The sequence below is a fragment of the Gracilinanus agilis genome, chromosome 1, assembly GCF_016433145.1.
Source record: "Gracilinanus agilis isolate LMUSP501 chromosome 1, AgileGrace, whole genome shotgun sequence".
NCBI classification, from domain to species: domain Eukaryota; kingdom Metazoa; phylum Chordata; class Mammalia; order Didelphimorphia; family Didelphidae; genus Gracilinanus; species Gracilinanus agilis.
In genome coordinates, this window is record NC_058130.1 from 57,303,047 (window position 1) to 57,318,544 (window position 15,498).

Sequence of the window (15,498 nt, forward strand, 5' to 3'; positions counted from 1 at the left end):
TTCCTCTGGCTAACAAGGTTCTTGGAAGATGCCTCCTGAGATACCCAGTTCCTCCCACCATCTTCTGGTCATTGGTTTGGAATTCCTTAAGAGAACTTTTCTTGTTTCTCCAGAGTAGGTATCTTCGAAGTGTCAGGCTCAGGCTTGACATGAACCTTCTCGGTGGCTCCCAGGGATCTGCAAGTCCTGAGAGAGAAAAGGCTCTTACATGAGAGGAGCAGAAAAATCCATCCCAATTTAAGTGAAGCGATTCATTCACCAATCAATAATACATAATCAATTGGCACAGTGAACGATACTGATTCACGGCTCCACCAACAATTCACCAGTGTGCCTATCTTCCCCAGACCCCTCTAACATAGACTCTTCTCATCTTTTGTACTCTTTATCAGTTTGAAAGGTGTGAGGTAAAACCTTAGGGTTATTTTTTATTGGAATTCCATTATTGCAATCCATAGACTATTGCCAGGGCTGGAGATATAAAGACTCATCTCCTGGAGTTCAGATCTGGCCTCGGATACTTACTAGTTGTGAGACTCTGTTTGCCTCAGTTTCCTCATCTGTAAAATGAGTTGGAGAAGGAAATGGCAAACCACTTCAGTATTTCTGCCAAGAAAACCCAGAGTAGGGTCATGAAAAGTCCAACACAGCTAAAAAGCAACTGAATAACCAGACAGTCTATTGTCCCACCACATCGTACTAGAGTAGGACCTCCATAAAAGGGGGACTCTGTTTTAAATTCTAAGAAGGACATCATCTTGGAGACCAGATTTTCTAGGCAGGATTTAAACAATAGTAAGGCAACTGGAGCCAAGTACCTCTACATGGTAGGCAGGCTCTGAGTGATTAAAAGCAGAAGCAGATATTCTACAATTTTTTTTTCATTGTCACTTTGGTTCCCCCCGTCTCCTTTTGGTTCACTGGTACAAGTTACTTTTGAAAAAAATCTCATTTTTTAAAAACTGAAACAAAAAGGAAAAAAAAAAAAACCTTTTCCCAAACCTCTTTCAAGACAGAAAAAGGTGAAAGGGAGGAAGGAAGACTGGATCTGCTCTATGGCCACCCAATCTTGTTGGTCTAATCCCAGAGCTCTGAGGAGGCCCCAGGCTCTTCTCTTTTGAGACTTGTCTGGACTGGTTGTAGGGAAATTCCTGCTGGTCTATGTATCGGCTGCTCCCTTCTCCTCAGCATCCTTATCCCTTATCCTCCTTATCCCTTATATCTCCTTATCCCTTCTCCTCAGCATCTCCTGGGGCCTGGGAAATAAACAAGAGAAAAGAAACATCTCTATAAGTAACTCAAAGATGGAGCAGTATGACAGATGAGTATGTTTGTTCTAGGGAAAGGGAAAATAATTTCCTTTGTCTGAATATGTTTAAGACCAAACTTTTTGTTGTTTGGTTGTTTTTCAGTCATGTCTGACTCATTGTGACCCCATTGGGGGTTTTCTTGACAGAGATACTGGAGTGGTTTACTATTTCCTTCTTCAACTCATATTAAAAATGAGGAAACTAGGAGCATGAATAGGCAATTTTCAGATAAAGAAATCAAAACTATCAATAAGCACATGAGAAAGTGTTCTAAATCTCTAATAATTAGAAAAATGCAAATCAAAACAACACTGAGGTATCACCTCACACCTAGCAGATTGGCTAAAATGATAGCAGGGGAGAGTAATAAATGCTGGAGGGGATGTGGCAAAATTGGGACATTAACGCATTGATGGTGGAGTTGTGAACTGATCCAACCATTCTGGATGGCAATTTGGAACTATGCCCAAAAAGCTCTAAAAGACTGCCTGTCCTTCAATCCAGCCATAGCATTGCTGGGTTTGTACCCCAAAGAGATCATAAATAAAAAAGACTTGTACAAAAATATTTATAGCCATGCTTTGTGGTGGCAAAAAACTGGAAAACGAAGGCATGCCCTTCAATTGGGGGAATGGCTGAACAAATTGTGGTATATGCTGGTGATGGAATACTATTGTGCTCAAAGGAATAACAAACTGGAGGAATTCCATGTCAACTGGAATGACTTCCAGGAATTGATACAGAGTGAAAGGAGCAGAGCCAGAAGAACATTGTACACAGAGACTGATACACTGTGGTAAAATTGAATGTAATGGACTTCTGTACTAGCAGCAATTCAATGATCCAGGAAAATTCTGAGGGATTTATGGAAAAGACGCTGCCCACATTCAGAGGAAGAACTACAGGAGTGGAAACACAGAAGAAAAGCAACTGCTTGAATACATGGGTGGTGTAGACTTGAAATGACCACACCAATGCAACTATCAATAATATGGAAATAAGTCTTGATAGATGACACATGTTAAAACCAGTGGAAATGTGCATTGACTATGGGGTGGGGGTGAAGGGGAAAGTAAAAACATGAATCATGTAACCATGGAAATTTTTTCTAAAAAAATAAAATATTAAAATGTAAAATAAAATAAAAATGAGGAAACTGAGGCAAATAGGGTTAAGAGACTTGCCTAGGGTCACACAGCTTATAAATTCCTGAGTGCCAATAGTAAGTCTCAATATTAGTCACTCAACAAATACTTATTACAGAATCATAGATTTATAAAATATGAAACCTAGAAGGAACCTTAGAACATAGACTATTATAATCTATCAGCAAGCATTTGTTGGGTTCTTAATTATATATCAAGTATCATAATAAGCTCTGGGGATATACAGGAAGGTAAAAAATAGCCTCTGCCCTCAAGGAGCTTATATTCTAAAGGAGGAGACAACAAATAAATAACAGAGGGAGTGGATGAAAAGAGACCTGAGAAGGAAGATATTAACTCCTGGGGGAACTAGGAAGGGCTTCCTGCAGAAGGGCAAACTTGAGAAGAATAGTTGGCATTCCCCAGTAATTAATGGTCAAAAGAAATAAACAACCAGTTCTCAAAAGAACTGCAAACTCTTAACTATTGTAGGAATGTTCCAAATCACTACTATGTGGATGCAAATAAGGAAAGCAAATAAAAATAACTCTGAGTTTTACTTTATGCCTTGCAAACTGTCAAAGATGACAACAGATGAAAATAGTTTATATTAGAGAGGTTTGGGAAAGATAGGCATACTGGTGCATTATTGGTGTAGCTATGAGTCAGTATAACTATTTTGGGAAGCAATTTGCAATTATGCAAATAAATTGACCAAGATGTTTATACCCTTTGACCCAGAGATTCCATCACTACCAAGGAGGTCATTGATAAGAAGAAAGTTCCTAAACACACCAAAATATTTATAGCACTACTTTTTGTGGTAACAAAGAATTGCAAACAAATTAAATGCCTGGGAAATGGCAAAATAAATTATGGCACATAAATGTAATGGAAAATTACTGTGCTATAATGATTTGGAAGCAAAATTACTATGTATAATGATTTGGAAACAAAAAAACCATGACATTAATTAAATTGCTAATGTTTCTATAGCATATATATATGTATTGACAATATGCACACACATACACATAGTGCTTTAAGTTTGCAAAGTATTTTTACAAAAAATTTTGCAAAGCAATTTATTTTGACCCACACAATAATTCTGTGAGATAGGTGCTACTATTATCCCCATTTCACAGATTAGATAATTGAGAGAAAGAGACTTCCTTAGATTGGACACCCAGATTTGAACTCAATTTTTCCTGCCTCCAAGATCAGTGCTATCATAGAACACAGAATCATAGGATGATAGACTTAGAGCTGGGAGAGTCTTTAAAATTGATCCAGCCTACAGACGAGGGAAGCTAGCCCCAGAGAGGTGATGTCATTTGCCCAGGATCAGTCATATAGGTAATAAATGTCTTAGGTAGGATTTGAATCCAAGTTTTCCAGATTCAAAGTCCCCACAGCTGGAAAGGAGCTTAGGACATGGAATAGTAGAGGTAGATGGGGGTAGGAGTAGGAGGGAAGGGAATTAATGTTTATATTACACCTACTATGTGCCAGGCACTATGCAAAATGCCTGATTTGAGGTTCGGTGAGTCTCACAACCCTGTGAGGTAGGTGCTATTATTATCTCAATTTTACAGATGAAGAAACTGAGGCAGATGAAGATTGAAGGTCATATGGGGGGCAGCCACATGACATAGTGAATAGAGCACCAGGCCTGGAGTTGGGAGGCTGAGTTCAAATATGGACTCAGACACTTCCTAATTGTGTGATTCTGGGCAAGTCACAACCTCAATTACCAAGTCCTTACCTTTCTTCTGCCTTGGAAGCAATACACGGTATTGATTCTGAGGTGAAAGGTAAGGATTTAAATTTTTAAAAGAAGTCACAGAGGTAGTGTTTGAAATGATCACTTGCAATTGTCTTAAGATTGGATCTGGGGGGCAGCTGGGTAGCTCAGTGGATTGAGAGCCAGGCCTAGAGCCGGGAGGTCCTGGGTTCAAATCTGGCCTCAGACATTTTCCTAGCTGTGTGACCCTGGGCAAGTCACTTGACCCTCATTGCCTACCCTTACCACTCTTCTGCCTGGGAGCCAATATATAGTATTGACTCCAAGATAGAAGGTAAGGGTTTTAAAAAAAAATTGGATTTGAACTCAGATCTAGGTCCAGGACTCTATCTATCCACTGTGCTGCCTCCAAGATGGGGCTTTAGAACATAGAATGTCAGCACTGGAAGAGCCTTAGAGATCATCTAGTCCAACTTTCTCTTTTTATAATTGAAGAAAACGAATGGCGTATGGGGTTAAATGACCTGCCCATGGGCACACAGCTAAGAAGTGGTAGTGCAGGATTTGTCCCTTGGGGTCTTCTGAGCCTAAGGCCATCACTCTTTTCACTATGGCTGTTATTTCTAGCATCATAACCAGTGATTAAATGGAGGGGGGGGGGGAAGGGGTTATACAATCAACTGACACCGGGCATCAGGATCTCAATTAGAATGGGGTGAATGGAGCTGGCCTCCATGTACAATTCCCCTCCTGGGACAGGTGTTCCTCACCAGGAGAGAGAGTTTCTGGGGTGCCACTGTCTCCTCAGGCTCCCTAAGATTTTGAGTGCCCTCTTCTGGTACAACTGAGGTAGGGACTGTGCCCATTTCAGCAGCACTTGTGGCTCTTCCCACCTCCCCTCACTACCCTGTTTACACCCCTCTCTGGACCTCTTTCTATTCTCTCCTGGGACTGAGTTTGGTTCTCTTCCCCACTCCCACCCCGACCCACCAAGTGAATTTCCCCCAAGGTAAATTGCAGCTAGTTATGGCTTTGCTGTGCATAAATGAACTTTTCCATAATCTCTTCATCCTCTTCACGAGAGTGGCACTGTGGATAGAGTGCCAGGTCTGGAGTCAGGAGAACCTGGGTTCAAATTTGACCTCAGACACTTGCTAGTTGTGGGATCCTGGGTGAATCACAACCCCTGCTTACCTAGCCCTTGCCCTTCTGCCTTGGCAGAAAGTAAGGGTTGGGGGCACCTGGATGGCTCAGTGGATTGAGAGCCAGGCCTAGTGATGGGAGGTTCTAGGTTCAAATCTGGCCTCAGACACTTCCCAGCTGTGTGACCCTGGGCAAGTCACTTAACCCCCACTGCTTAGCCCTTACCACTCTTCTGCCTTGGAGCCAATACACAGTATTGACTCCAAAATGGAAGGTAAGGGTTTAAAAAAAGAAAGAAAGAAAGGGTTAAAAAAAAAAGACTATGAGGCTCCAGTCTCTCCTTTTCTCTCCCCTACTAGGACATCTGCCCTGCCAGTTGTTTAAATTGTAGCAATGGCTGGCTTTGTATTGAAGCAGCCATGCTCTCCTCTGTCCCCTCCTTGCAGCCCTTACTGTTCTCTTTTCAGTTCCTCATCATGCCCCAGAAACCTCTTCCTGGAAGATGGCTTCAGTCCTGGAACTCAGACTTCAGAAGTACCCTGTGGCTCTAGGGTCCTACTCTCTGACTGATGGGTAGAGAGCTCCTCCCAGAACCCACCTTTAAGCATGGCGCCCAAGCTAGCCATCTCTTCATTTCCCACCTGGCTGCACTCTCGTGGACTCTGTCATACTGAAGCCTCACCAACCTGCAAATTCCCATCAGCCCTGGGACTGCCATTTCATCAGTCCTCTCTGTCACTAGGACCCCTATGAGTGAAGGACAGAGGGGAAAGCTTGTCCCCAAACCTCTGTTTGAGGAAGCTGCCCCAGCCAGGCATCTCTTCACCCCTTTAGCCTCCATCATGCCCCGGCACTGGGTACCTTCCCTCCCCACCTCTCCACCTCCTTCTTTTTTCCCTTTCCCTTTACATGTTGTCTTCTCCAGATAGACAGTAAGTTCCTTGAGGGCAGGGATTGTCTGCTTTTGGATTTGTATCCTGAGTGCTTAATATTTACCAGCTAACTGACCAAAGCAACTTGCCCAGTGTCACCTAGCTAGCTCAGAGCAGAGCTGAGAAAAATTTCCAGACTCCCTGCCTCTACCTAGCATGGTACTCTTTAAGGCCCACGTCCCTCTCCCTCAGTTTCTGGACCTTTCATCTTGGTCACATTCCTCTGCTCCTACTCCATCTGGCGCCCTTTGGAAAATGTGGCCCTCACTGACCAGAAGCAGAGAACTGTGGGACGGCTGCCACATTTCTTTTAATCCAGCCTAAGATCAAATCACCCTTTTTTGGCAGTCACATCACACTCCTGTTGGTGCATAATATTGAGGTCCTCTCATCTAAAATCTTTAGGTCTTTTTCATGTGACTTGCCTTTAAGTGCCATCTTCCCAATCCTGTTCTTGGGCAGCTGGGTTGGTTGTTTATTTTTTAAACCAAGTACAATCTCATTCCATTTATCCCTGTTGAAGTTCAGGTTATTATTTTCGTTTTTTAATTTTTTCCCATAGTTACATGATTCTGGTTGTCTCTCACTCCTTATTATTCATTTTAAAGATCCCTAGATCTAGACTTAGAAGCGACCATAGTCCAACACTCTTATGAAAAGAAACCACTCATTAGATGAAGAAACTGAGGCCTGAGTGACTTGCCCAAAGGTAGGCATCATCAAAGACAAGATTTGAACTCAGGTCCTCAGACTCCAAAATCGCTGTACTAAACTGTGTTCCCCCCTACCCTCCCATTTGATTTTCATTCATATTCTGGTCCCTTGAGAGGCTAGAGGGAATAGGGAGAATGATCCTCCTTGAGAAAATAGAATACAGAAATATAAAAGAATATTACAGGAAGCTATTCAAATCCAGGAAAAAGATAAATGTATTTGGAATCAAATCAAGCCCAAAGAAACTGTAACATAACTGGATCTGGAGGATGTAAGACACAAACACTGTTTTCATGATTGGAAACTCTTTATTTTGATGCCTTTACACTCCCAGCATGTTACATTTCTTGCTACATAGTCCTTGATCATATTTATCAGCTTGAATAGTTGAAGAAACTGTAGATCTCTGTGTGACTCAACAGTTTGGTCAAAGTATCCCATCCCCTCTGGCTCAGATGGTGGTTCTGAGCCTAGATGGCTCTTCTTTGAATTCAGATGCTGTTTGGGGAAGCCAAACCAATAAATACCACTTGGCTGGAGATTGTCTAGCAAACTGGGAGCCCAAAGTCAAGGGCCATTGCAGACCAGATCAAAGCTGGGAGGAGCCCCAAGGACACTCTACCGAGACCAGCCTTGTCTTCCAAGGCTTTTCCAGTGAAGTCTTCTTTCTTCAGAAGATCAGAACCAGGCAGGTGGGAGGACACAGACCCTCTCCAACCCTCTCCTATTTCCCTTTCCCTCCCTTTGATTATTATTTTATCTCGAGGCAAATAGGGTTAAATGACTTGCCCAGGGTCACACAGCTAGCAAATATCTGAGGCTGGATTTGAACTCAAGGAAAATGAGTCTTCCTATTTCCAAATCAGTGCCCTATACATCGTGCCACCTAGCTGCCCCTCCTTCCCCTTAATTATCGCCAACCCTTAGAATGAAACTGGCATGAGCTTGGGACCTGATGATCAGACTTCTCAGGTGATGCTGCAGGACATGTTTTTCTTTCTCTCTGCCAGGGTGTGTAGAAGTGTAGGGTTCCTGGGGTTGTTCTGCAGTGATTGATTTTGTGATTTCTGGATTGATGGTCCCAAGTGCAGCCTGATGCCAGCTGAACTCCAGAAACCAACGTCTCAGTCTGACCTGCGGAAACCTGTGAGGCGAAGGACAGAAAGTGAAAAAATGTTTCTCCCTCTCTCTGCCGCCAAAGTAGTCCCTTAAAATGAGAACAATGGAGTTGCTTTGGGTTCGGGTCTCCAAGATGTCCTATTTGACCCATTTATTTCTTCTTAGAACTAATTCGATTTAGTGATTAACTGCGTAGTTGTTTCAATGCATAATAACAATATACATAAAAACAGGAATTAGTTGCAATCGGTATTCTACTATTTTGATAGCATGCAATAAATACCTCTGGAGGGTCATCGGGGTAGAGCTAGAATATCATGTCATCTAAGAGTCCTTAACCTGGGATCAGTCAACTTTAAAAGGAAATTTAAAAAAAATGTATATTTCAATCTAATCAGTTTTCTTTGCAGTTATAAGTATTTTATTCAAAATCTTCACTTTAAAAATGACTAAATAGGGGGCAGCTGGGTAGCTCAGTGGATTGAGAGCCAGGCCTAGAGACAGGAGGTCCTAGGTTCAAATCTGGCCTCGGACACTTCCAGCTGTGTGACCTTGGGCAANGGAGGTCCTAGGTTCAAATCTGGCCTCGGACACTTCCAGCTGTGTGACCTTGGGCAAGTCACTTGACCCCCATTGCCCACCCTTACCAATCTTCCACCTATAAGTCAATACACAGAAGTTAAGGGTTTAAAATTTTAAAAAAAATGACTAAATATTATTAAGTATTTATTAAACAACTTAATTTATGAGTTTAATGAAAGAAATAGCTAAATGTTATTAAATAATTTCATTAATTAGCTTAATTAAACAGAGCTAAACATTATGAAATATAAAATAGTTTAATTTATTATTTAAAATAAATGTTTAAATATTTTAATTAAGTATTTTCATTTAGCATTTTTAATAAATATTTAAATATTAGAATGAAATAGTTTTATATATTAGTTTATTTAAATACCTAAATATAGCCATTCAATTAATTGATTATTTAATATTAATAATTGATTATTTGATATTAATAATTTAGTATTAGTGATAATTAATAAAATAATAACAATAGATTTTATTAAATAAATTATTTATTTTAAAAGTTTTTTGCCCCTGAGAATCCATAGGGTTTCCCAGACAGCCAAAGAGGCCCAAGACCTAAAAGGTTAAAACCCATTTGATAGAGTAGAGGCAGCTAGTTGGTTTGGTGAATTGAGAACCACCTAGCTGCCCCACCACTGATATTTGAGCTACACCCCAACCCCGCAAGGTAGATACTGAAAGGATCATCATCTCCATTTTATAGAGGAATTGAGGGGCTTGGTGGAAACCACACAACTGATAAGGGTCAGAGGCAGGACTTAAAACCTGGTCTTCTGAACTATCGGGTCATAGATTTAGAGATGGAAGGGACCTAGTCATGGCGAAGCTTTTAGAGGGGTGGGTGATGTGAGAAATGCCTTCAAGTGCCTGTGAGAGAGGGAGGGGAATGGCTTGGCCCCGAGTTCCTCTGGCTTTCTAGTAACAAACTCTTGACGAATTCTGTGCTGGGGTGATGGCACACGTGTCCACAGAATGGGCTCTTAGTCCCCCCTCTGGCACCTGTGCCATAAATATGCCATCACAGACCTAATCCAATCTCTTGTTTTACAGCTGAGGAAGCCGAGGTCCACAAAACTCATGTGTCTTGCCCAGGGTCACACATTTAGTAAATATCTGGGAAAGGATTCAACTTCAGCTCTCCTTGACTCCAGTTCCAGCACTCTACCACTGGGCCACCAAGTTGACTTATTATAATTTTTTTTTAAACCCTTAACTTCTGTGTATTGGCTCCTAGGTGGAAGAGTAGTAAAGGTGGGCAATGGGGGTCGAGTGACTTGCCCAGGGTCACACAGCTGGGAAGTGTCTGAGGCCAGCTTTGAACCTAGGACCTCCTGTCTCTAAGCCTGACTCTCAATCCACTGAGCTACCCAGCTGCCCCCTGACTTATTATAAATTAAGAGCCAGAAGTTTTGGGATTCAAGTCCTGGATCTGTTAGATGACTGATTTTTATTCTTCCAGGCTTCACTTACTTCACCTAAAAAAAATGGGGATTATAACCTCTCTTCCTGCTTCCCCTCAAGATTTATTATGAAAATAAATGAGATCATGGATGTCAAAGGGCTTTGGGGATAACAAGTCAGGGAGGGATCATCATTATTACCATCAGGAGACTTTGCCAGAGCAGAGTATCAGTGTCTAAAAGCAAAGGAATCATGGGGATTCAGGAAAAGTTCAAAACTTACCTATGAGTCTTATTTTCTGAAAGAGGGGGATAAAGCCTTGAAGGACTCTGTGAATCCGGTACACTGTTTAGAAACAAAAATGGGATTCATTAAGGTCATTGAATCAGAGCTAGAATAGTATTCAGAGGCTGTTTAGTCCAATGCTGCAATTAAGATAAGTGACTGACCCACCAGTTCAGGGCCCCTCTACTCCCTTATCTCTCAGATATTCCCTAAACTTTCTGTGGAAAGAAAAGCAGAACCATAACTAGGGCAAAGTGACAGGAGCTTTGTCATAGGGTGACAATTTCCATGAGGTAGCATATTTTCTCTCTGCAGTTTCCCTCTGGTCCATTGCCCCAACTCCTTCCTGTCCCCCATAAACCCATATCATTGTAGGGCAACAACACTGGGATGTTACTCTATGGCTCCTGTCACTGTGACAACTATCTTCCTGGATCATTTTTCTCCTATTTGCTGCTTAACATTTCCACCTCATCTTGTCTAGAGGGGTTGAGAGTCAGGAATTATTGGTTAAGATAGTTTCGGACTTATAGATTGGAATGCCTTGGACGCATCTTATCCTACTACCCAGGGGAACTGCATCTGATCACTGCAGTCTGTTCTCTGCTCCCCCAACCCCAGTCATTCACTTGACTAAATTCGTCCCAGAAACAAGAATTGCTAGTTATGGCCTTCATAGCACCACTTGACTTTACTACTTAGTGTGGAGTAAGACAATAGCCTCCCCTGCTTCTGGATCCATGTTCTAGGTAACTGCTAGAAGCAACGAGCCCAGAGTGGTTGAGTTACAACCATATTTCTAGGACTTTTCTTAAAGAGCAAAGCTGTGACAACTGGGAAATTTGTGTTGAGTGTCCTCCTGGTCCTTCTCTCACTCTCTTTTCTTTAACCTTTATCTTTTGTCTTAAAATTGATGCTAAGGATCAGTTCTAAGGCAAAAGAGCAGTAAAAGCTAGACAATTTAGATTAAGTGACTTGCCCTGAGACACCCAGCTAGGAAGTGTCTGAAGTCAGATTCGAACCCAGGACTCCCATCTCTAGGCCTGACTCTCTATCTTTGGAATAACTTAGCTGCCTCTGTCCCTCCATATTCTCTCTCTCTCTCTCTCTCTCTCTCTCTCTCTCTCTCTCTCTCTCTCTCTCTCTCTCTCTTCTTACCTTCTGTCTTAGAAAGAAGCAAGGTAAAGGCCTGGCTCTCTATCCTAGCTGTCTCTTATGTACTTAGTTTTGCAAACGATCTGAAACTCTTTTTGGAAGTAGATTAGGTATAAATGCTAAGTGAGGCCAATATCATGGACACTTTGCAATATGCTGCTTACAACTACAGCAGGCCAAGTTACCATGTGGTGGGACCACCCAGATCCATGGGGTATCTTAAGTCTTACTTACCTAGACCAAAATATATTCCAATGGTTTCCAGAGAAGCAAAGGTGAGCAAGCCAACGCCCAGAGACATAAACCAATCTGGGAAGTCAATCAAGGGAGAAAGTGGATTAGTTTCTGTACTAGCTCTCATGTGCCTCTCACTCCTCTTTACCCCCAAGCCTGCCTTACCTGCAGAATAGTGATAACAAACTAGCAGGGACCCAATAGCAAAACAAAGGAGAACAAAATGGAAAAATTCATCTGAAAAGGCAAGAACCAAAAATTAATCTGTCATACTCAATAGAAATGATCCACTTAAGAAATTTAAATAATTAAAGGAATAATTAAATTTAATTCATTAAAAACTATATATAATATTGATGTAAATAATTAAAGGAATGATTGGATTTACAAAAAGGAGTTTCCACAGGGAGTTATTAACTTATCTGTAACTGAAAACTCCCTGAGAACAGGGACCATGTGTTACCTAAAAATTATATCTCCCTTGCACCTAGTATACTGCTCTGTATACAGTAGGCCTTTAATAAATGTTGATTAAGTTTGAACTCATGTCCTACCTGTGCAACTCTGCATCTTAGTTTCCTCAATTATAAAATGTAGAGGTTGAACTAGATAGCTGCTAAGATCCTTTCTAGCTTTAAATGAATAAATCACCTACGAATTCTGCTTTACCATCTATTCCCCACAAACTCTTAATGAATGCTTACATTTATCCCAGTCTCATTTTTCTTAAGTCAAACAAAATTTTCCTTTTTTTTAACAGATCATGAACTTAGAATCCTAGAATGTTGGAGTAAGCACAGACCTTCCAGGTCATCTAGTTCAGCGATGAAATATTCAAATAGCAGGCAACATCTTGATTTAGAAAACCACAAATTAACATTATTTATGTTGTGTTGTATTTTTATTTTGTTTAACATTTTCCAAATGCAGAAAATAACATTTCCCAGAAATAGTTCCTCTGGAGTTTGACATCCTTGATCTAGTCCAACCCCTTCATTTGACGAGTGAGTTCAATTGTGTTGAGGTCACTTGGTCTTTCCTTCACAGAAACCTTCCTGTTCACTACCATTTGGATTTATTGTTGTTGTCACTTAGTTGTGTCCAACTCTTTGTGACCTTGTGTGCCAGGTCATGCCAATACTATTTATGGAGTTTTCTTTGCAAAGATACTGGAATGGTCTACCATTTCCTACTTCAGGGAATTAAGAAAAAAAGAAGTTAATTGACTTGCTCATAGTCACATAGCTAGGTCAGATTTGAATTTACATCTTCCTAACTCCAGACCCAGTGCTCTAGCCACTGTGCCACCTTGCTGCTTCCAGGATAAGTTCACTTTATATCCATCCTTTGAGGTCGAAACAAATCATTTGTTTTATTCAAATTCTGTCTTCTGAGCTTCTTCCTACTTCAGACCTTCTTAGAATTTCTCCCTAGCTTAATCTTCTGGTTCCATAGTTTTGTTCATTGCTCCCTATTCAGTCATTAAATATTAGACTAAGGAAGGAACTTAGGTCTTAGAGATAATCTAATCCAACATCATCATTTTACAGATGAAGAAACTGAGGCCAGAAAGTTTACTTTGTCCATCATCCCACAGGTGGTATCAGAGTTGGGATGTCAGACCTAGAAAGGACTTTAGAATATTAAATGTCAGAGTTGGAAGGAAAAAAAATTTTTTTTAAACCCTTATCTTCCATCTTTGGCTCCAAGGCAGAAGAGTGGTAAGGGCTAGGAAATGGGGGTTAAGTGACTTGCCCAGGGTCACACAACCAGGAAGTGTCTGAGGCCAGATTTGAGGCCTGGCTCTCAATCCACTGAGCTACCCAGCTGCCCTCTGGAAGGAATTTTAAGAGACCATCTAATCCATTTCCTTCATTTTATATATAAGGGAATTAAGAGATAGAAAGGAAAAGTCACTTGCTGAAGGTCATGAAGCTTACTAATGTCTCAGCATTGTGGGCAGCTAGGTGGTACAGTGAAGAGAATATCAGTCCTGTGATCAGGAAGACTCATCTTTATGAGTTCAAATCTGGTCTCAGACACTTACTAGTTGTGTGACTCTGGCCAAGTCACTTCATCCTGTTTGCCTCAATTTTCTCATCTATAAAATGAAGGAAATGGCAAACCACTCCACTATCCTTGCCAATAAAACCTCAAATGGAGTCAAAAAGAATTGGATATGACTTAAAAATTACGTAAGAACAACAACAAGATGAGCTACAGAAGGACATGTCAAAGCTCTTTACTAACTTTGCCAAGAAAACCCCAAATGAGGTCACAGAGTCAGACATGACTGAAACAAACAAAGAAGATCTCGACATTGTGGGAAGGAGGTCAATGTTTCTGTCCCATTTTTATTATCCAAGTGTGGACAATAGGCTACAATGAAATATGGTCCACTTAATTTAGAACTCTGATGCAGAGTGGGGAGAAGAAATTTTGAGTCTTGCTGAGTGCTGCTCACCGTCTTTCTTTATGTTAACTCTTCTTGACTCAGTCTCTTCCAATTCTGTCTCTTTAAAAAAAAAAAAAAGGATGAGTGTGTTACAAAGACAATGACTTTTCAGGGAGTGGTTTCCACTTGAAAAATTAATTTCTTCTCTTTTTAATTTTGTTCCAATTCAATTTTCTCTTTCAATTCAATGGATTCTTTTTCTGGAACCAAAGGAATAGCTCTAATTCATTTACTCTACAAGCTCACAATAGAGGATCCGGCTAGGGAACACAAACCCCCAAATAAGAGTGTTTAGTCTACTCTGTGACTTCTAAATCCAGGGCAAGTCTTATTGATGTTACCACCTACGCTATTACCACCTTGGATGGCATCACCCACTAGACTGTAAAGCTTCTTTCTTTTTAACTTTTTAAAAATTTTCAGCTCCAAATTTTCTCCCTCCCACAACTCCCTTCCCTACCCACTGAGAAGACGAGAAATGATGCCCATTATACATAACCTAAGTCAGGCAAAACATTTCCACAGAGTGTAAAGTTTCTTGAAGGCAGGTAACTCTAAGGTTTGACTTTGGTGCCTTCCCTCTTCCCTTTCTTCCCTCCCTCCTTCTCAATCCTAGTAAAATCCAGTTCTCCAGATACCTTGTTTTCAGCAAACTCTCCCACTAAGAGGATAACTAAGGATGGCTTCCTAGATATATTTAATATTTATTTTTTTAACCCTTTCCTTCTGTCTTAGAATCAATACTGTGTATTGATTCTAAGACAGAAGAGTGGTAAGGACTGGGCAATGGGGGTTAAGTGACTTGCCCAGGTTCAAACAGTTAGGAAGTGCCTCAGGCCAGATTTGAACCCAGGACCTCCTGCCTCTAGGTCTGATTCTGCATCCACTGAGCCACCTAGCTGCCCCTGGGATATTTAATATTAAGAATTGACATTTATATAGTGCTTTACAATTACAAAGCACTTTCCATACATTTTCTCATGAGGTGATCACAACACTCCTATAAGAAGAGTACCTCAAGCCGAATGACAAGTAAACTGACTTGACCACCATCACATAGCTCATTGCAAAAAAGGCAAGGACTCAAACCCAAGTACAAATCACATTCCCCTACATTACTGCCCAGGAACCCTTTAAGACCCAAATGAATGAATGGTGGCATGTCAGACACTAGGTTAGGGGGCAGAGACTCCTTCCCAGTGTACCTCCATTTCCACCTGGTAAATGGTTGTCCATTCAACCTGTATGTAGGACCACCCTGCGGTGTTGG

General features: G+C 41.1%; 1 protein-coding gene across 1 annotated transcript in view; it reads right to left on the reverse strand.

Annotated features, from left to right (window-relative positions):
• Nucleotides 1-8,070: 8,070 nt before the first annotated feature.
• Nucleotides 8,071-15,498, reverse strand: part of TMEM40 (transmembrane protein 40) — a 31,768-nt gene continuing 24,340 nt past the window's right edge. Inside the window, exons 8-12 of the mRNA XM_044656857.1 lie at nucleotides 14,238-14,288; nucleotides 11,939-12,010; nucleotides 11,774-11,848; nucleotides 10,382-10,444; nucleotides 8,071-8,132 (exon numbers count right to left, since the gene is read on the reverse strand). Of these exons, the coding sequence (XP_044512792.1) occupies nucleotides 8,113-8,132; nucleotides 10,382-10,444; nucleotides 11,774-11,848; nucleotides 11,939-12,010; nucleotides 14,238-14,288 (281 nt within the window). The 3' untranslated portion in view covers nucleotides 8,071-8,112. The remainder of the gene's footprint in view (nucleotides 8,133-10,381; nucleotides 10,445-11,773; nucleotides 11,849-11,938; nucleotides 12,011-14,237; nucleotides 14,289-15,498) is intronic.